Source organism: Syngnathus acus, chromosome 4 (assembly GCF_901709675.1).
Source record: "Syngnathus acus chromosome 4, fSynAcu1.2, whole genome shotgun sequence".
NCBI lineage: Eukaryota > Metazoa > Chordata > Actinopteri > Syngnathiformes > Syngnathidae > Syngnathus > Syngnathus acus.
In genome coordinates, this window is record NC_051090.1 from 11,695,842 (window position 1) to 11,717,204 (window position 21,363).

Consider the following 21,363-nt stretch of genomic DNA (forward strand, 5'->3'; position numbering starts at 1 on the left):
AGGTGCGCGCCTTCGCCTACACGTGGTTCAACCTGCAGGCCAGGAAGAGGAAGTACTTCAAGAAGCACGAGAAGAGGATGACCAAAGACGAAGAGCGGGCCGTTAAGGAAGAGCTCCTCGGCGAGAAGGCAGAGGTGCGTTGGGGGTGGGGGCACTCTTGCACGTGCAGGGGTGCGCTCGCGTTAAAAGTATGCGCATACTCGGGACTGACAGATTTGGCCTTTTTACATTCAGTTATCACATCAAATACTTTTCAAATTTTACAGTTTTGTTTTTAAACAGGAGCGAAGAGTAAAATACACCAATTGTTCATTCATTTATTAGTCATCTGTCCATCATCTGAATCTGAATCATTCAATTCATTGTAAGTAATACCAATTTTAAAACGAGTAAGATTTTTTTTATATCAAAAGAAATAATTTTACCAGTTATGCTACTTCTAGTACACATATGTTTTTCCCCCCATCTTTGAATTGCTTGCCTTGTCTGACAGTCAAAAAAAAAACACGAGCAAAATGTTTTCCAACCTATCTGAACCATTTTATGCTTAAGTTTTAGAGGTGAGCAGTATGTACTGAAGTGTCCCCAATATTTTCACCCTCTTTGCCAAGCAAAAGTGGTCAAAATATTAGAAACAGCGCATATAACCAAAATAAGCATGTGACCGAGGTGTCAAAATGATCTTTATTCCCTGAAAGCGGATGATGTGATTTTGGGACAGGTGTGTAATGCTAATCGTGTCCACGAGAGGGCGCCCGAACTTTATTGTTCATCGGACTAGCAGGCCGCTGCTGTTGTGTGCTCCCTATAATTTAGCACCGCAGTAGACAGAAGAGAGGGACTGAGCCGCCAGAAGATTCTGAAAGTCCACGTACAATTGACGCCCTTTATCATACAATTGAGAAAAGAAAAGACAAAAAAAATAAGATTGTTTGGAAAAAACAAATTGTTGCATAAGCCAGGTTATAGCACCAAGAAGCATTTTGCCCCACCGCCCAAAAAATAACTCCGTTGTGAACTTCGGTGAACATCGGCCTCTTAGAGCAGTTATCGTAGTTTAGGTCAGGTACGCTGGCGTCTGTATGAAATCCAGTGACGTGACCAGCTCAGTGGCCTAGTGGTAGAGTGTCCACCCTGAGACTGGAAGGTTGTGGGTTCAAACCCGAGCCGGGTCATACCAAAGACTATAAAAATGGGACCCATTACCTCCCTGCTTGGCACTCAGCATTAAGGGTTGGAATTGGGGGGTTAGATCACCAAATGATTCCCGAGCGCAGCACCGCTGCTGCTCACTGCTCCCCTCTCCCCCAGGGGATGGATCAAAATCACACGCGAATGGGTTAAATGTAGAGGACAAATTTCACCACACCCATATGTGTGTGTGACGATCATTGGGACTTTAACTTAACTTAAGTCCTGCCCCTGTTGTTTTGGTGGCAGGTGAAGCAGAAGTGGGCCAGTCGCCTTCTGGCCAAACTGCGGAAAGACATCCGTCCAGAATGTCGAGAGGACTTTGCCATGTCGGTGACGGGCAAGAAGGCGGCCTGCTGCGTCCTGTCCAACCCCGACCAGAAAGGCAAAATGCGACGCATCGACTGCCTCAGACAGGCCGACAAGGTTGGGGAGATGGGGCGTGGGTAGGTGGGGGTGGGGGGGGGGGCAATCGCCCGAGTCGCTTGCCTGCCCCTTTTGGCCCCACAGGTGTGGCGGCTGGACCTGGTGATGGTGATCCTGTTCAAGGGGATCCCGCTGGAGAGCACAGACGGCGAGCGTCTGGTCAAGGGTGGCCAGTGTGCCAACCCGCTGCTGTGCGTGCAGCCCGGGCACATCTCCGTCTCCGTCAAGGAGCTCGACCTTTACCTGGCCTACTACGTCCATCACAGAGGCAAGTACGCTTCTGCTTTCGGATCATGGGTCCTGGCGCGAGCTACAAAGTCCGCTCGTAACTTGCAGTTGTCCCGTTACTAACCGCGACACGCTTTGTTGCCAAATGCGCCACAGTATAGAAATAGAGTTGTCTACGGCTCACATCACACAACGTTCTTTTTTCTTTGTGTGTGCGCAGAGGCCGAGGAGGGGAGCAGTCCCGCTCGGACGGCGTCCGATCAGGAGGACGGTCGCGGCACCGCAACGGGTAACCCTGCGCATAGTATACCGTGAGCGCCGTACTTTCGTGGCCTTGGCTAACTGTCCCGCTGCGGTCCATGTTGCAGACGGTCCCGAGTTCCGAGATGCCTTTGTGACCTCTGGAGTTTTCAACGTCACCGAGCTGGTGCGGGTGTCCAGAAGTAAGTCAGCTCTCACGCGACCTGCGCTTTTTGTGCACACGCTTCGTTCAGCCTCACCGCATTCAGTGAACCATTTTACCACTCGCCACCGACCCAAAATGACATCAAGGTGCCGGCCGGGTGGGCTCAGTTTGCCAACGTCGCACGACCAAACCTAGAAAGCGGGTCGTTACCCCGGCGTTGTCATTTTGAGTTGGTGGGGGGGGGTGGTTACGCGTCGACATGAGATAAAACATTGACGGGTCACTGTCGTCTGCGGGTATCCTTTGTAGCTCCCGTCGTCTCAGGGGTGGCGCCGAGTTTCTCCATTGGCGAGCTTCAAGGCCACCTGGCCTACGATCTCAACCACGCAATCCCCCAGCCCGTCAACATGCGCCGTTCGCTCGCCAGCACCTCGTCTGGCGGGTAAGCACACGCACTACACACGCCCTCCCACCCCCCCACCCCATCCCCCCCCCCTCCCTCCCCCCAAATTAAAAGACGTGGGTGTGCGCAGGAGCAAGCGGCATAAATCTGGCTCCGTGGAGGAGGAGGTGAACAGTCCAGGAGGAGAATATTACCACTCGCCGTCCTCCCCGGCCAGCAGCTCCAGAAACTGGACGGACGACATGGAAGGAGGTAAAGCAAAAGGAATGCGAGCGTGTGCATCGTTTTGACCTCGCTCAATGCATGCGTGTGTCAGGTGTGTCTCCTCCAGTGAAGAAGGCCGAGCTGGATAGTCCTTCAGCCCGAGAGGACTCGCCCAGGTCCTTCACTCAGCATCATCGGCCCGTCATCGCAGTGCACAGCGGTCGGTGACGCAGAGAGCCAGCTTGCACCCAAAATCAAAAAACATCAAACTGATGACGCCGTGCGCGTGTTTGCGTGTGTGTGGTGGTCCAGGCCTGTCCCGCCCTCACCCGTCGCCGTCTTTGCACTTTGCCTCCTCGTCCTACTTCCCGCACGGAGCCATCCGTTACCCTCCTCACTTAGGCCAGGACCCACTGAAGGATCTGGTCTCCCTGGCCTGTGAGCCCGCCAATCAAAGCTCGGTGAGCCTATCTCGCGTTCATTTTCAGGTCTTGGTCTCGGTCTCGACCCTGAGCACTGTTTGTGTTTGCAGCATAATGGCAGCAACCAGCTCAAAGCAAGCGGCCACTACCTGTCCTCTCAGATGCTGGCGCCCGGCCTGGGGCCGTCGTCCTTGGGTCGGCCCGCCGACGTCAAGCCCGCCGGCACCTCCTCGGACGCGGCCACGAGCTCGCCCACGTCGCCAAGTATGTGCTTCGGAGCCCAAGCGGCTGCTCGTTTTGCAGAATTCCGTTTGCGTTCTCGGCCATTCCACACCTTTCAGCCTGTTGACGTTTAAAACGTTGACAAGTTTTAACACAGCAAAAACAACCACCACATTTGACCCTTTTTCTAGCCCACAAATTGCTTGGCTCTGTCAAGCTGCAGATTCCTATTCTAAATTGATATGCCCCAAATTTCAAACCAAAACCCCAAATTGAACATTTCTACTTCTCATTGAATGATTTGATTCATTCCGATTTCAAACCGTTTAGCTCATTCCAGTGGCGTCAACAACTCAAATTCTCGCGAAAAACCTCGAATTGCAGTCTTGAACATCTTCATGTTGCAACTTGCACATTTGTTGACCGATTTTAACATTTGAAAGTGTTTGGCTCCTTGGGCGTCATTTCAGGTCATTGTGCATTTTCCTGCCCCATTGGCTGGTTTGTCCTTTCTACGTTGTTTTTGCGGAAAGCGCGGCGTCTGGTGAAAACGAGCAACCCTTTGCCACTTGGTAGAACGGCTGCTTGTGCTGCCACTAAACCGGGCCCGTACACTGATAATGTCATCGCAACAGCGTACTCGGCTCCCGGAACCCCGGGGACGCCCCCCGCTGCTCGTTCCTCCTTTGTGGGCATCGCGCCTCGAGACCCCGGTGGACTCTACCAAGCCCAGGTTGGTCCCGACCTCACTGCACACTCGTATTGAGTCTTACAAAGTCCATCTGCTGTGGGCACCCGGCGTCGAATTGGACATCGAGTGACACATCGGCACGTTAAACGTACGTTTGTTGGCTGCAAACTGATTTGACTCACATGTCACGGCACCGGCGTGTTCTAATTTGTTACCCTGTGCCGTGTGTGGTTGGACTCGATCGGATTTCTCGTGATATTGTTTAGCCATGGGACACAATTTTGTGTGTGTGTGTGTGTGTGTGTGTGTGTGTGTGTTTCAGTCTTGGTATCTGGGCAACTGAAACACACGGTGATCTCGTCTCCGTGCGCTCACACCGCCCCTAACTCCAGCCTAACATTCTGTTCGGTGGCCATTTACGCTATCCGGTTTCCGGGCCTAGTGCGGGTGCGGGCCCACTGAGGGCCGCTCGGACTGCAAACGGCTTTCGAGAACCGGTCGCCGCAAGGATTTGCCGGCAAAGGACGTCAATCCAGCCTTTAAGCCCGCCCCTCCCTGCAGGTGCTGCTTATTATCATATATGCAAATAAGCCTTGCTCTTTTTTTCCTCTATTCCACAAAAGACTTGGACAAGCGAGAGAAAGCGAGACTGTCTTTTCATTCAAACTTGGTGTTTGCACTTTTTCCCCTTCCCCTCTTCAACGTCCCCACAAAGAACAAAAAGAAAGAGGAGGAAAAGAACGACTCGGATTGACAATCAGCGTGGGCGTGAAAGCGTGATGTCGCTCTCAAGTACGCTTTGATAGACACCAGTGCGGGCCGCTCTTTTGGACGCGAGCAAGCATCACTTAGGCGGTGAAGAAGGACGCCGATGAAGGACAATCTCATTGGGAGATGCGATTTTTGGCCGGGCGCTGTCCAAATGCTGAATAGCGACTCACTCACTCTTGCGTCACTGCGACGAAGCCTTGGTGTGAAGAAGAGACCAACGTGTAAAAAGGATTTGGAGCCATGGCCTGTACAAGCAATGGAGAATGCTCTCTCTCTCTCTCTCTCTCTCTCTCTCTCTCTCTCTCTCTCTCTCTCTCTCTCTCGGTCTGTCTGTCCATCTGTCTCTATCTCGCTCTCTTTCTTTTTTTTTTTTGCCCAGCCCAAGACTTCCACCGGGAGTCCTTGCCATCCCTCCAGCCCTGCTCGCCAGACCATTTTGAAAGTCTGTTTTGCACGATATGTCTGAAAAACACAGAATGTGCCTTGCCTTCCTTTGGTTCAACAAGAAGAATGACACATTTTGCAAATGTAGGAAAAACATCTCCCGGTACCGCTGCAAGAAAAGCAAACAAAAAAGTTGCATGCCAGATTGCTTGACGCTACGTCGCCTCGCGGGTCGACAAAGGGTCACTTGGACGTATTCAAAGCAAGTTGATCACTGAGCATACCTTCCACATCCACTAGCGACGAAATCTGCAATATGTAGAGCACATGAAATCTTTTTTTTTTTTAAAAACACTATCATCTGCCTTGAAAAAGTCAAAGGACACTTCAGCCCAGTAAAAGAAACTTTTCAAGGTATTTCTTAGCGCCTGTTTCCGCTCGCGATCAAGAAGCGGACAACTATCATATCACATCACTTTGAGGAAAGAAAAACTCTTGCGAGCGTGCTTCAAGGTCTATACCAGGGGTCTCAAACTCCAGTCCTCGGGGGCCGCATTCCTACATGTTTTCCAAGTTTCCCTCGTTAAACACACCTGATCCAATTATCAGGCTCCTGCAGAACGTGAGGATGAACTGATCATTTGAATCAGGTGTGTTTAACGAGGGAAACTTGGAAAACATGTAGGAATGCGGCCCCCGAGGACTGGAGTTTGAGACCCCTGGTCTATACGATAGACTCCCACTTGAAGTTGACTGCAAAAAGCACAAAGGAAAAGAGACGGAAACTTTGCATCTTTAAACACCAAAGTGTTCAACCAAAACTTTTGAAGGCATTGCTAACGTCCTGCTCTAACGGAAATCAGTATGAAGGAATAGAAAACTTGGCAAGTCGGTGGCAAACGCAAACTAGCAAAAAGCTTTGTGTCCTCGAACTTGCCATCAGTGCCCATTGCCTTTAGCAGCAACAAGAGGAGCCGGGTTGCATGGCAGCATGGTGCGTCGGCTGACAACAACACAGGTGAACTCCCGCTCATTATGCTCATTCATCGTACATGCTTGCTATGGCACCAATAACCATGTGGGGGACAGCCACCAGAGACACAAAAATCCACCCCCCTCCCCACAAAAAAAAAAACTGAAATCAATTGATGATTTTACAAAAAAAAACAACCAATGAGTTCACTTATCGTCTAACCAACCAAACAGCAAATCAATTGACCTATTGACAAATGAAGCAATTGATTAGTCTCCCAGCCAATCGACTAACCAATCAATTGCCCAAACAGCCAACCAACAGCAACTAACTATAAGTTACTAACCCCAATAATGATCAACCTACCCACCAGCTAATCAATTGACGAACCAACTGAGCAATCAACCAGTGGGCTAATCAAGTAACCGATCAAAGAAATGACTAACCTACAAAACAACCAACAGACGCACTGACAAATCAACGACAACCATTGCACAAGCAGCCAACGAGTCGACTAATTAACTAACCAACCAACGATTGACCAACCTACAAGTCAACCAACTGATGACCTCACTAATTTACCAACTGTAGCCAATCTGATCCCCGTTGAAGTAAAAGTGCCCCAATTACCACATGTAGAAAACTTTTTTTCCGTAATTTGAGAGCTAATAGACAAAGAGACAATACAATCAAGTGATCCGACATTCAAGATAGCTGCCTTTTAAAGATGTACATAATTTGACTCCCATTTGTAGAAGCAACTTATTCGAAGCCCCTTCTACTGTATTTTCCGGACTATAAGTCGTGCACAGTATAAGTCGCACCAGCCATAAGATAAATAATAAAGACGAAAAAGACATATATAAATTGCACTGGAGTATAAGTCGCATTTTTGGGGGAAATTTATTTGACAAAATCCAACAAGAACAGACATGAATAACCAACAACAAGCTGAACTGTACGGTATGCTAACGTTACATAAACACATGAACGGGTAAATGAGAACGTGCCTGACGTAACATTAAGAGTTATTCAAATAACTATAGCATAAATAACATGCTAACTAGTTTATCGAACCATCCGCGTCACTCCAAATCATTAAATCCAACGAAATCTTCATCCTTGGTGTCACTTATAAACAACTCCGCTAACCCCGGAAGTACAAGATGCAGCGCTTCCTCTTGTACGTGGCTTACGTCAGACTCATCGTCAGTTGCAGTTCCAATTATTCCACAGGCCTAGAGCGCCCTCATGCGGTTTAATGTGAAAATAACATGTGAGGTTATATAATAATGTTAAAGTTAAAGTCCCAATGATCGTCACACACACATCTGGGTGTGGTGAAATTTGTCCTCTGCATTTAACCCATCCCCGTGTGATTTTAATCCATCCCCTGGGGGAGAGGGGAGCAGTGAGCAGCAGCGGTGCCGCGCTCGGGAATCAGTTGGTGATCTCACCCCCCAATTCCAACCCTTAATGCTGAGTGCCAAGCAGGGAGGCAATGGGTCCCATTTTTATAGTCTTTGGTATGACCCGGCCGGGTCATGTGTTAATAAGTTTACATATAAGCCGCTCCTGAGTATAAGTCGCACCCCCGGCCAAACTGAAAAAAACTGATTAAATACGGTAATTTGTTTCCCCAAGCACAGCCTCCAATTTACACTCTAAAAAGAAAAACGTCGCAGGCCTGATCGCAACCCGTCCAGTAGGTGGCGTCCTCGCCAAAGGAATTAATCGATGTACTCACAGTTCAGAAGACCCGCAGTAGGGACCGTGACGATCGTGACGTGGTGCTCCAGTGAAGCAAAAGTATTCCAGCGACAAGCATTAACCCTCTGTAATCCAAATTCCTTGGATGGTGCTTCTTCGCGCCTCTGACGCGGCTCCCTCCATTAGCCAGCTAGCAAGCTATAAGCGCGGCTAGCTGTAGCTAACTAGCTGGTTGACGCTTGACCTGCAAAGGTAATAAGAACATATTGCCCAATGTGTACAAGCGTCCCGCAGTTTAGAGTGTCGCCTTCTTGGCAACATGTCACCACTTGATTACTATAGGAATGTTCTTCAACATTGATCACCTTTTGATAATCACTTTCATCTGGGCCCTTTCTCCTCTGTCTATTTTTCTTGATCTCTTTCTCCTTCACTGATTGGCTCTGCATCTTCTTTGATGATAACTGAGACGGGGCAATCAAAAGAAATTACAGATATAATAAAGGTTAAATAGGCAAGTATTTTTTCAAATACAATGAATTATTTACACATTTTTAATCCAACAAAACACTTCTATATTTATGTTACACATATTAATCACTTTGTCAATTTATTTTTTTAAATACTACTAATACTTTTTAAAAACAAAATAGCCATAAATTGTTCAGACATCATCAGCCCAAAATACTGACCAACTAACCAGTGAAATAATTAACTTACCATCCAACGACTTGACTCATCAACTGACCAGTTGACTGTTCAACTGACCAGACTGTCACATGACAGTCTGACTGACCAATTGACCAACCAGCCAGTGAGCAGACTAATCAACCAAGCAACCAATTGCCCTACAAAGTCAACAAACCAATCAAATACAGACTAAATAAGTAATCAGTCAGTTGACCAACTCAAAGAAAAAAATCAGCCAACCAACCAGATTTGAAGGCAGTGAAGAAGCCTTTTGGATTTCTGCTGGAACTTCCTGTCAACTTGTCATCTGGACGCTGCTCTTTGTGATTTTCGGTGCCACCGCAACATCTGGAACGCTTAACGGATGCAAAGCGAAGCTGGCCTCGCGCATAAAAGGAACCTTTCGCCGTTGACGCTTGACTTTATTGGACGGGCAGCCGTGGAAGGGTCTACTCACTTTGAAATCAGCTCATCTTTACTCTAACGCTACAGCGCTTAATTGAGAGCTGACACTTTAGTTGCACTCGACACTCCAGACAACAAGGGGCGGTGAGGGAAAAGTGTGCTGCTACTGCTGCTACGCTATAGCTAAGCGAAGCGGTGAATGACCGCATGGGCCGGCCTGAGCTCCGATTGGCCGTTTGTTTTTTATTATTTTGCATGTGCCCTTATTAAGTTTATCCAATGATGAAACACACACGTGTCTAAATACTTTGAATGTATATGAAATGTTTAACCAACCAGTGGCCGAGCCACATGCGCGCGATCGTGATGCTTAAGATGCTAAAGCTAGCCTCTGCCAGGAGGATAAAGTTTTTGTTTGCAAAGGAACAAAAATGAGCGAGTGAAATGTGAGAGCAAAAAAGACCAAAGCCATGCAAATTGTATCACAAGGACATTTTCGTTCAAGTTTTGATTCCCTCAAAGGGCTTTTTTTGTCGCCCCCTCTCAAACCAAAGGTGACCATTGTGTTCATTTCGCCGAATGTTCTTTGCTTTCCATGCGTGCAATGCCATCTTGACATCAAACTTGAAAATCACATTTTGTGAAGGTAGGAAGAAGGGAAGCTGCCACGCAGAAGGAAAACAATGCAAAGGCTGCGGGTTTTGTTGTCACGGTTACAAGCTGAATGAATAGCTTGAGCATTTAGCATTCATAGCTGCTTGTTTTTCAACAAAATGTCATTTGTGTCTTGCGGCATCATTTTAGGCGGGCGGGCCACGATGCATGTGCTTCATGGAAATGATGCAATTTGCTGGATTGAGCTCAGTCCGTGTGGTGACGGCACTTGGCATTGTTTCCGTGCGACTAGCATGGAACGCTAACACGTCTATTACGCTAAACTTTTTGGTGTTTTGCAAACAACAAAAAATGATTTCAGTTGGTTTTCATCGTGTTTCCATTTGGATTGTTTTTGGAAGGCCGCCCGCCCATGCGCCCACCCATCCGTTTGGCTCCTTTTCAGGCCGCACGATAGCAACGCAAGCAAAAAGCCAAGCTAGCGGCTCGTCACCATTGCAAAACAACACCATCCGCTTCACACTTGAATGTGAGATTGCAATGTTCACTTTTTGGTGGTAAGTCATCACGTTCAAATGGAATAAGTTTGTCTTCCGCTTAAGTCGATAGCAGTCTTTTACTGAGGAATCAAATTTACTCACTCCGTAACTAGCGTTACAACAAGGCCAAGCGCTAAAATGGATTCAAAATTTCGAATGGACTTCGCATCCGCCAGTTGGAAGAAATTGCTTCTGTTTGTTTTGCTTCATGTGGAATTCACACACATTCCTCAACGTTATGACTTATCACATTCCATCTTGAAACTTTCTTTTCCTAGTGTGGCAGCAACGTGCTTCACGTGTGCATCTTCGCCACTCTCTTTCCTTAAAAAAAAAAGCAAATGCAAAATTTTTCATATCAACCCTTATTTGCATGCCACGTCAATCGTAAAATAAGGAAGTGACATCATCCCAACATGTACAGTTCTTGCATTTGGCTGATGCTGATGGATTCCTTTCTTTGAGTATGTTTGCCTATGCAAAAATAAAGAAGCTAAATCACAACGCCTCACACTCGTATTCTTAGGAGTGGCAATGGCAGGCCAAGCGAGCATCATTGTGGTCATACAACAAATTTAAAGGGTACGTGTGTATATTGTGGGCAGCATGGCCATAGTCAAGTGGTCGTCTTCCAACCGGCCAAGACACAGAAGCCCTGCTTACTCTCGATGGGCCGTTCGGCATTTAGATCAAAGGAGGAAAAGCCATTCTTGCGTCAGGCGTGAGCATAGACCAGACCAGACTAGTTCTAATGGGTTTTTTAATGAAGTTGGAGCGCACTGACTGGGCGGTGGGCCTTTTCGGGCCTTTACGCTTGCGCGTACGGTACGGCAAGCGGGAAAGGACAAATCTGGTGGATGGCCGGCTCGCGGGTGCTCAGCTGCGCCCTGCAGGCCAACTCTTCCAAACTTTGGTGGAACAAGGGCCCGCACGTGGGCTCCTGCTCGCCGTCCGCGAGCGGCTCGCTATTCTGCGGGTGACAAAGAGCCACAGTGAGGCGCGTGGTAGTACCACTTCTGCTCTCGGTGGGGACTTACTTTGGGGAGATACAATTCGCACCGGAGTTCCCCCACTTCTGTGTTGCTGTTCGAGTAGGAGGTCTTGCAAAAGACGTGGTGCTTCAAAGGGAAGTAAAACCATCAGTCCATAGAAGGATGGACGAGCCCGCCGCCATCAATACAACAACAGCAACAAGACGTCGCCTCATTTCGCGTCATATGCGGCCTCGGTTTGGCCTTTGCCAAACAAGCCAGCCGACTCCGCTGCTGTGGTTTAACGCCGCTACAAGTTTCCCCGCCTCAACAGACAATGCAATGCGCACATTTTGGTTCTTCCAAAATCGTCTTTGGCGAATAAGATGGCTTCTGCCCATGGCCTCTCGGGGTCGACCGAGTCCAAGTGCACCTTTAGCTCTCGGAATGTGTTCGCCATTAGCATTAGTGCAAAAGCAAACTCACAGCTCTGTCCGGGCAGCGTGGCGTGCAGGCCTCATGCATAATCTTGGAATCTTTGGGGCAGGTGGTCTCTACCAGGGCGAACTTGGGATAGGTCCTCATGCCGCTGCTCGGGATGTACTGGAAGAACACAAACCATGATGAGAAAGACGTACGCTGCTGCGCCGCCAAAGAGAAACCCATGGAAAGTCGGAATTCACCCCGCTTGTCAGACTGGAAATTTCCATCAGGGCAAAGTAATTCTGGTGGTTGCTCTCACGGTTAAACTTCTTCACCGCCTCCTCCACCGCCTTGACACCCGTCTCATCATTCAGAGGCAGCAGCACCGGGCAGTCAGGACAAATCATCATCATCTCCGCGTTGCTGAGTTCTGCGCGCATGTCAATGGGAGAAAAGCACGTTGCGGCAGAGAGCGTCGGCCGGGCCTGCACCAGGTCTGGGCTCTCTTTGGGCTTTCTGCCCCAGAGGGACTTTTTCCTGCCCTGATGCAACTTCCATTTGTGATATTGCATTGTGGAACAAAATGAACAGAAATGTCTGTTCCACCTTTGGTCAAATAAGTTTGGGATCAGGCAGGGGAAAAAAAATTGCCGGCAGTTTGTTTTCAATCAGTGTTGACCTGGTTTGGTGACGCAATTGTGATTGGTGACTGTGGCCACGCCTCCCATCACGTTCAGCTTGCTGCTACAGTTGGCGACTGCGCCCTAGAGTCCGCGCGCAAACACACACGCACACACACAGGCTGTGAGCGCATGTGAGCAACCAGCACGATACGACACGATGCCTGCTCTGTACCCGTTCCGACTGCATCATGAAGTCGCACTGGTCTTCCAGTTTGGGGTTGGTGATGTGACAGTCGCTCTGCTTCAGCTCCATGTTGATGTCAACGTGGCAGCCTCCCTCCACCTGCGCGCACAGACAAACAAAGAAATCCATGAACGTGTGCTATATGTAAACGTGTTCTGTTTGCAAGATTTATTTTGAGTGAGAATAATGGCGATGCGTGCCAACGCAAAGCGTTCTTTTGAACCGGCGCCGGGCTCACTGCTTGGTATTTGCTGCTGCGGACTTCCTGCAGCTTAAACTTGAAGCCGTGCTTGTGATGCTCGTTGATGTGTCGAACAGCCAAGTTGGCCGCCGCCGTCGCACTGTCCTCGCCGCACGTCACCTCTGCCGGCGCCCCCAGGAGGCCCGCAGGGGCCAGGGCGCAGCACATTACAACAGCCAACAGGCGAGCCACCATTGCCGCAATGAAAACGAGGATGAGGAAGAATCGCCGCCAGTGCAATCGGGACGAGCCGACGGCGTGCTTTTAAGGCCCTTGGCGAGGAGGCAGTCGGTGACAGAAGAGGCGGACTGGGGACAAACAAACACAGACTTTGCCCACCCTAACCGTCACGAGGGGCTCTGCCGACCAATCGCAGAGGAGGAAATGGGTCACGTCCGTGCTCGAGACCTTCAGCTGTCCTAACAGCAATCATCGAGAAAATCAATCCGAGCATGCAAACAGACTTTGTGTTGACTCGGCAGTCACGGGGAATGTTAGACAAAAGGTCAACACAAGGACAACAAACCAGAACCGGTAGAAGAAAAGTCACAGTTTAAGGAAATCATTCAAAGGAATAATAATAGGCCGAGTCTCAGCCAGATACCCAAATCCGCTATCCTCTATCACCCAGAAACTTAAAATGCGAACCCTTTTGCACACATCAGAATGTTTGTCCCGATTCCAATTGAGTCTACGTGCACGCAAATTCTTTTTCACCCTCTCATCGAAACCTCCGTTGTTCACGTGGTTCACCTAATTTGGCCTCAAAATAGCATATTTGCTCACAAGCTGAGTTGGTTTCTTGACTGTTAGTGGCAGGGAGGAGGCGGACGGCTCCAGGAATGCCAAATGAGGACAAACAAATTCAGGCTTTAACTGCCTTGTGCGACGGGCTCCGACGACCAATCGCAGCTCAGGGGACCGGGTCACGTGCGTGCCCGGGAATCGTTACGAAAATCAATCTGAGCACACAAAGTCACAGACATTTTGGTGACCCAGTAGTCACGGGGCAAAGTTAAGAAGTAAAAATAAACATTTTGAGAATTGTTTTGTTTCTCCAGCGCACCTGCGAGTCTGGCGAGAACAAGCTGTGCAGAAAATGGACAAACGGATGGTCAGAAAATGTAAAAATGTGAGCGAGATATGTTTTACTTTGGAAAAAAAATGCCAATCTTTGGCTGGTGTGTGACCAGATGAGCAAACCAACGTACACCGGCTTCAACAAAGTTGGGCCAACTGGGACGGCCCCAGACTGCGGATAGGCAACAAACAATTGGCGGACATTAGGACTGTGCCTCCCAGCCAGCAGTTGGGTGTTAACGCATGTTCTTTTTTGCGTAATATTTTATTTCTTCACTCGTTTTAGTCGTTTAAACATTAAAGATGTGCCTTTTACTTCTGCCCAATTCTTTTTGAAGCATCAAACAAGTTGGACGCAACTTTGTTTACATGCCTTCAATTAGCTCAAAATCAGGCGGATGTGTTGATATAGTATTTATATCGTATTTTCCGGACTATAAGTCGCAGTTATTTTTCATAGCTTGGCCGGGGATGCGACTTATACTCAGAAGTGAATTATGCGTGAAATTATCCATCCATCCATTATCTGTAACGCTTGTCCCCATGGGGGTCGCGGGCGTGCTGGAGCCTATCCCAGCGGTCATCAAGCAGTAGGCGGGGGACACCGTCAACTTGTTGCCAGCCAATCGCAGGGCACACAGAAACGAACACTTGTACTCACACCTACGGGAATTTGGAGCGCTCAATCAGCCTGACATGCATGTTTTTGGGATGTGGGAAGAAACCGAAGGACCCGCAGAAAACCCACACAGGCACATGCAAACTCCACACAGGGAGGGCCGGATGTGGAATCGACCCCGCAACCTTCTAACTGTGAGCCGGACGTGCTAACCAGTGCTCCACCGAGCCACCCATTCTGACATCGGTCGAATAAAATCTTTTTCCAATCAGCCGTGTGTACAGATGTTTTTCCCACCTCGAGCTAACCACCATCCACAGAGTGTTCCAGAGGAACAGCTAACCAAATTGATAGAGTTTTGCCCACTCTACCTTTTATGCAAGAGACAGTTTGCCTGTTTTATGTTTGCAAGTGGAGAAAGCCATCATTACCCCTGTGTGGTACGGAGGTGCTTGACAGCAGTCTAACGTTTGTCTTTTGCAAGGGACTATTTATTGAGAGAAAGCAGGGTGAGGGTGAGAGTGAACAGGTTTTGGGGGTCACCTCTGCAAACTGGTTAATCAGTGCAGAGGGTCTTAGCTCTTCGTTTTCAAAGGTTGTGAAAACAGATACTAGCGGAGCATTTTAGATAGCTAACTATGCAAGAATGTTTCCAAATCATATGGAAGGTTTCAACAACTGCAAGAAAGTGGAAAGTTGTAACGAGTTTACAAAGTGAATGATTCTAGTCAACATTCCAACATAATCATAAGATAAAAATAATTTGTCAACCCTAACATTTCCCTCCTGTTTATCATGTGATTCTGTTTCCCCAATCAATAAACATAAGCAAGAAAATATAATTAAAAACAGAAACAGTATATCACTTGCGAAGCATTTTTGATGGTCAAATCATTAAGTTTCTGTAATACATGTTTGGCTACACAGCATCATCACAATCATCATAATCTTCTTTCTGCAGCGTGTTATAGTCATCACATTTGACATTCCTAATACCGTTTTTTGCCATGCATAATGCGCAAAATTTAACTAATTTATTGTCCTAAAATCTGGGGTGCGCATTATACATGGGTACAATATTTTTTTTTTGAAGAAGAAAATCATGGTACAACAATTTTTGAAGAAAATCTTGTCACGGATGGTTCTTTACAACGTCACTTTCCTCTCTTTTCATTTTAACCTAACTGATCGCGGTGGTGCCTTTCTGGGCAGTCGGAGAAATCAACGCCAACAAAAGAAATACATCCAGCCTAGTTAAGAAATCACCAGAAAGATCACCATGACAATTGTGAATAATAAATAAATAATTATTATATATCAAAGTCAAAGTCAGCTTCATTGTCAATCCCTTCATATGTCAAGACACACAAAGAAACCGAAATTCCGTTTCCTCCATCCCACGGTGACGAGACATACAAGTAGGCGACACAAAACAAAAACAGGAAGGCACAAACCATAAATAATAAATAATAAATAAAATAAAATAAAATGAGCGATGAATAAATAACAGACCAATAACCCATAAAATATGAGGGGCAAAACCGAGCCAGTGTGCATACAGCAAGAACAGGACGCTACGCTGAAAGGGGGAGCGAGGTCAGGATCCTAACAGCCTGGAGTACGAAGCTGTTGGAGAGTCTGGTGGTGCGGGAGCGCAGGCTCCTGTACCGCCTCCCAGAGGGCAGAAGTTCAAACAAAGAGTGAGCGGGGTGACTCACATCACTCACAATCTTGGTCGCCTTGCGGGTGAGATGGGAGGTGTAAATGTCCTTCAAGGAGGGGAGAGAAGCACCAATAGTCTTACTAGCCGTTTTCACTATGCGCTGCAGGGCCTTCAAGTCTTGGTCAGAATATATTATATATATTATTATTATAATAATAAATAATTGTGATAAATAACTGGAACATCACTCAAATATTGGTGATCCCGTTGAGAGTCTCACATATTTCTTCGCTATCGAGTTTGCTACTGCATGCGCAGTGATACTGACCGGCAGAATAACATCCGGTTGTTCCCAAAGATGATCTTTTTTCTGAAATAATTTTACGTTTACGGACTTAAGTAACCCGGCCGGGTCATACCAAAGACTATAAAATGGGACCCATTGCCTCCCTGCTTGGCACTCAGCATTAAGGGTTGGAATTGGGGGGTTAGATCACCAAATGATTCCCGAGCGCGGCGCCGCTGCTGCTCACTGCTCCCCTCTCCCCCAGGGGATGGCTCAAAATCACACGGGGATGGGTCAAATGCAGAGGACAAATTTCACCACACCCAGATGCGTGTGTGACGATCATTGGGACTTTAAAAAAAGAAAAAGAAAAAAAAAAAAAGTCAAAATTTGGGTGCGTATTATACATGGGTACAGGCTTTTTTCCAGCATCGGCATGCCATTTTTAGGGTGCGTATTATACATGGGTGCGCATTATACATGGAAAAAAAACGGTATGTTGTATTTGTACCTCCGCTATGGTAGAAGACACAGACCTTGTTACAGCAGACTTCAAACATGGGATAACACAGGTTGTAAATAAGCATACGACCAGTACAACAAGCACAGGAGTCACAAATTTCAACAGCAGTTGCCACCAGGTGCCAGAGGTTGAAAAGAAATCCCATTGTTGTGGGACTTTGTCCTCTGACATGGCCTGCTCTAAGTTCTTCAGTGAGTTCATGGCTTCGTTTATCATTTTCTCTTGGTATGTAAGTGCCAATAATGTGGCCTACACCAGTGGTCCCCAACCTTTTTTGCGCCATGGACCGGTTACGTGTCAGAAATATTTTTGCGGACCGGCCTTTATATAAATAAATAATACAGTTATATAAATAAATAATACATTTATAATAAATATATAAATACGATGAAATAAAATGATACTACTCGCATAAAAACAAGTTTAAACGACATAAAAATAAAACTCACCATTACGTTAAATTAGTGGGAGCACTGAGCTTGTTTCTCAGAAACGAGCCAGTCCCATCTAGGCGTAATCGGAGACAATGACACCCGAAGTGGTTAAGGTATGTCTTTTAATGCAGGATGCTTGGTCTCCATGTGCCGAAGCAGTTTTGAAGGCTTCATTGCCTCGTTAGCTAGCCTGTCGCCACATATTATGCAGAGTGGGCTTGACGCGTCAGAGTCGCCTGTGGCGATAAATCCATATTTTAAGTAGGACTCCAGGAATTTTCGTTTAAATGCAGCTTTCCTTTTCTTAGAATTCATCGCCTCTTCTTCTTCCGTCTCCTTTCGCCTTTTTTCTCTTTCTGAAGAAGCTTTCCAAACATCTCTGTTTCTTGCTCATATTTGCTTGCTTCGCGGGCTCGACTGAGGTGACATGTCATGTGACCGAGACGAGCGTCTTGACCTGAACCGACAGATGTAATTGAGAAAGAATCGCTAATTCTTTTATATTTTTCAAAATAAATTTTTACTCATTTATGCTAGCTTTGCAGGCTCGACTGGGGAAACATGTCACGTGACCGGGACGAGCGTCTTGACCTGAATTAATCGTCGATAAAAAAAATATTTTTAAAAAATCTCTGTGCCGCTAGACGGCCCGGTACCAAGTGACCCACGGACCGGTACCGGTCCGCGGACCGGGGGTTGGGGACCCCAGGCGTACACCACCTTGTGCTGCAGACATCAAGTCCAGGACCATCGTGTTTTGCAAGACCATTAGTCTGAATCTGTTTTGTCCATCATCGACCTGCAGCGAGAGATTCACAAAAGATTGAAAACGAAAGTTCAGTGTTTCTATGAAGAGTGATTGTTTTTGTCAGGTCTAAGAGGAGAAGACAACCAGTATTCCTTTTGCTCGCGAGGAGAATTACGTAGAAGGCCCAGTTACAGTCCTCCACCAATTCTGGACTCCTCTTCCGCTATCTCCTCTTTATGACTTAGACTTAGACAAACTTTATTGTCATTTTGTCAACACTAGGTGTACACAAAACGAAATTTCGTTGCATACGGCTTTCAACAATGTAGTGGTATTGCAGCTGGTTAAAAAGTGACATTCTATATAAAAATATGAAATAAGATAAGTATAAAGTACAAAGTGCAGCAGTGATAAAGTATGTAAACAGTGCAGGAGACAAAAGCAGTATTTACAAGTGTGCAGAGGAATGCTACGTTTGAATGTTCAACAGTCTGACGACAGCAGGGAAAAAACTATTGCAGAACCTGGTGGACTGCAGCGGATGCTGCGAAACCTCTTCCCAGAGGGCAGCAGGGAGAACAGTCCATGGTGGGGGTGTGATGGGTCACTGATAATATTACGGGCTCGGGACACGCAGCGCTGGGATGACAAGTCCTGAATGGAGGGAAGAGGAGCCCCGATGATCCTTTCTGCTGTCCTCACCACTCTCCTCAGGTTCTTCCAATCGGAGGCGCTGCAACCTCCACACCACACCGAGAGACAGCTTGTCAGAATGCTCTCTATGGTGCTTCGGTAGAACGTCCTCATGATGGGTGGGGGCAGGTGGGCTCTCCTCATCCTCCGCAGGAAGTACAAGCGCTTCTGTGCCCTCTTGACCAGTGTTGTGGCGTTCACAGTCCAGGTGAGGTCGTCTGTGATGTGGACTCCCAGGAATTTAGTGCTGCTGACCACCTCCACAGCTGAGCTGTTGATGATCAGTGGAGCGTGGTGAGGCTGGTTCTTCCTGAAGTCGACGATGATCTCCTTCGTCTTCTCCACATTCAGGATCAGGCTATTTTCTCTGCACCAGCCCACCAACTGCTCCACCTCCTCTCTGTAGTCCAGGTCGTTGTTGTCCCTGATGAGGCCCACCACCGTTGTGTCGTCTGCAAACTTCACGATGTGATTGGTGGTGAACCTGGGGGCGCAGTCGTGTGTCATCAGGATGAACAGCAGGGGGCTCAGGACGCAGCCCTGAGGGGAGCCTGTGCTGAGGGTGATGACATCTGAGGTGTTCTGTCCGACCCGGACTGACTGAGGTCTGTTGGTGAGGAAGTCTAGCAGCCAGTTTCGAAGGGGGGTGCTGAAGCCCAGGTGTTCCAGTTTTTCCACCAGATGTTGTGGAATGATGGTGTTAAACGCTGAGCTGAAGTCCAGGAACAGCAACCGCACGTGGGCGTTCCTCTCCTCCAGGTGAGCCAGGCTCAGGTGAAGAACGGAGGAGATGGCATCCTCAATAGAGCGGTTCTGCCGGTAGGCAAACTGGAACGGATCGAATGTTGGGGGGAGTCTGGAGACGATGTGTTCTTTGAGCAGCCTTTCGAAGCACTTCATCATGATGGGAGTCAGTGCCACAGGTCTGTAGTCATTCAATGAGGTGATTTGAGGTTTCTTCGGCACCGGAATGATGGAGGCAGCCTTGAAGCATACTGGCACTTTGGCTTGGTCCAGCGAGATGTTAAAAATGTCTGCTGGCCTTCACATTCCTTGAACACCCGCCCAGGTATGTTGTCGGGGCCTGGGGCCTTACGTGGGTTGACTCTTCTCAGAGTCTTCCACACGTCGGCTGAGTCAAGGCAGAGGGCCTCCTCTTCCTGGTGGGGAGCAGTTTTAACTGCAGGAGTGGTTTAGTGCCTCAAAACGCCCAAAGAAGTTATTTAGACCATTTAGGAAGTCAGCATCAACCTCACCCACCGGGGGGGAGGGTAAGTTGTAGTCCGTGATCGCCCGTATGCCTTGCCACATACTCCTGGTGTTATTGGCGTCGTGGAAAAAATCCTGAATTTTTCGACTGTGGCTTCGCTTCGCTAGCCTGATGGCACGGTTCAAGTTGGCTCTCACTGTCCTCAGTGCCTCCTTGTCGCCAGACTTGAAGGCTGAGTTCCGTGATCGTAGCGTATGACGTACCTCCTCAGTCATCCAGGGTCGTTGGTTGGCTCGGGTGATGATGTTCTTAGTGGTGCTGACGTCCTCGGAGCATTTGTTGATGTAGGCTGACACAGTCATGGCGTACTCATCAATGTCGATCTGATTGTCATATGTTGCTGCTGATTTGAACATGTCCCAGTCAGAGCACTCAAAGCAGTCCTGGAGTGCCTCCATGGCCCCCTCAGACCACACCCTCACCTGCTTCACTGTGGGTTTTGCTCTGATCAGCAGGGGCCTGTATGCAGGGATTAGCATAACAGATAGGTGGTCTGAAGAGCCGAGGTGGGGGCGGGGGGCTGCTCTGAATGCATCCTTTATATTGGTGTAAACCAAGTCCAGAGTGTTCTCTCCCCGAGTTGGAAAATCCACGTGTTGGTAAAAATGAGGGAGAATAGTCTTCATGTTGGCCTGGTTGAAGTCCCCAGCAATGATGAAAACACCCTCTGTGTGCGTGGATTGCAGCTCACTGATTGTCTGATAGAGAACACTCATGGCCTCTTTAGTATTAGCGCTAGGAGGCACATACACAGCCGTGATGCTAACAACAGTAAACTCTCTGGGCAGGTAGAAGGGTCTGCAGTTAACAGTCAAAAGCTCGATGTCCGAAGAGCAGAAGCTGGCGACAGATCTAGCATTTTTGCACCAGTTGTTGTTGATGTAGACCAGTGCTTCTCAAATAGTGGGGCGCGCCCCCCCAAGGGGGGCGCGGTGCAATACCTGGGGGGGCGCGTGTGACCCTGGGGAACAGGCTTTTTTTTTGGCAGTACTAGAATAAAGTGTAATTGCGCATTTACTACAGTAGGCGGCAGTGGCGCTCTCATTGTTACTTCTGTCACGTTTGCGACAGTGCAACATTTTACGACTTACAAGACAACAGGTTTGCCTTGGTTAGCAGTGTTCAGTCAACAGAAAGCTCCGACTGCGTCCCGTCTATAGCCTCCGTTATTCAACATAACCACCAACATGAAACAGTTTTTAACAGGGATGAAAAGAAAAGCGGAGAGAAACAAAGATAATGAAACAAAAGAAAGTCAGCCGAAA

General features: G+C 47.9%; 2 protein-coding genes and 1 long non-coding RNA gene across 6 annotated transcripts in view; 1 reads left to right on the forward strand and 2 right to left on the reverse strand.

The window, feature by feature from the left end:
- nfic (nuclear factor I/C) overlaps positions 1 to 21,363 on the forward strand; it is a 51,902-nt gene that overhangs the window by 1,930 nt on the left and 28,609 nt on the right. For 2 of the 4 annotated variants that reach the window (XM_037249415.1, XM_037249416.1), the window contains exons 2-12: positions 1 to 134; positions 1,441 to 1,617; positions 1,702 to 1,885; positions 2,066 to 2,134; positions 2,214 to 2,288; positions 2,561 to 2,693; positions 2,785 to 2,906; positions 2,971 to 3,078; positions 3,171 to 3,319; positions 3,391 to 3,544; positions 4,138 to 4,235. The exon at positions 1 to 134 is cut by the window's left edge and continues 37 nt beyond it. In XM_037249415.1, coding sequence (XP_037105310.1) covers positions 1 to 134; positions 1,441 to 1,617; positions 1,702 to 1,885; positions 2,066 to 2,134; positions 2,214 to 2,288; positions 2,561 to 2,693; positions 2,785 to 2,906; positions 2,971 to 3,078; positions 3,171 to 3,319; positions 3,391 to 3,544; positions 4,138 to 4,235 — 1,403 coding nt within the window. Of the gene's footprint in view, positions 135 to 1,440; positions 1,618 to 1,701; positions 1,886 to 2,065; positions 2,135 to 2,213; positions 2,289 to 2,560; positions 2,694 to 2,784; positions 2,907 to 2,970; positions 3,079 to 3,170; positions 3,320 to 3,390; positions 3,545 to 4,137; positions 4,342 to 4,515; positions 4,755 to 21,363 lie in introns of those variants that run through there. The other 2 variants (XR_005097708.1, XM_037249417.1) reach the window with 2 other exon arrangements.
- On the reverse strand, positions 5,701 to 6,149 carry LOC119121726. Its single transcript, XR_005097742.1, has 2 exons — positions 6,079 to 6,149; positions 5,701 to 5,854 (listed from the first exon to the last, which is right to left on the reverse strand). It is a non-coding gene; the product is annotated as an uncharacterized LOC119121726 (long non-coding RNA).
- LOC119121669 (alpha-2-HS-glycoprotein-like) lies at positions 11,024 to 13,040 on the reverse strand. Its single transcript, XM_037249535.1, has 7 exons — positions 12,780 to 13,040; positions 12,530 to 12,640; positions 12,354 to 12,438; positions 11,935 to 12,104; positions 11,738 to 11,854; positions 11,318 to 11,398; positions 11,024 to 11,250 (listed from the first exon to the last, which is right to left on the reverse strand). Exons 1-7 carry the CDS (start codon positions 12,975 to 12,977, stop codon positions 11,089 to 11,091), a joined length of 924 nt encoding a protein of 307 aa, XP_037105430.1. The 5' UTR covers positions 12,978 to 13,040; the 3' UTR covers positions 11,024 to 11,088.

Excerpts from the sequence above, each read along its gene's own strand:
- LOC119121669 (XM_037249535.1), bottom strand. The coding sequence starts at position 12,977 with ATGGTGGCTCGCCTGTTGGCTGTTGTAATGTGCTGCGCCCTGGCCCCT. Across the intron at positions 11,855-11,934 it reads TTTCCAGTCTGACAAGCGGG|TACATCCCGAGCAGCGGCAT; the intron begins GTGAATTCCGAC and ends GTGTTCTTCCAG. Across the intron at positions 11,399-11,737 it reads CACGCTGCCCGGACAGAGCT|CACCACGTCTTTTGCAAGAC; the intron begins GTGAGTTTGCTT and ends TTCCCTTTGAAG.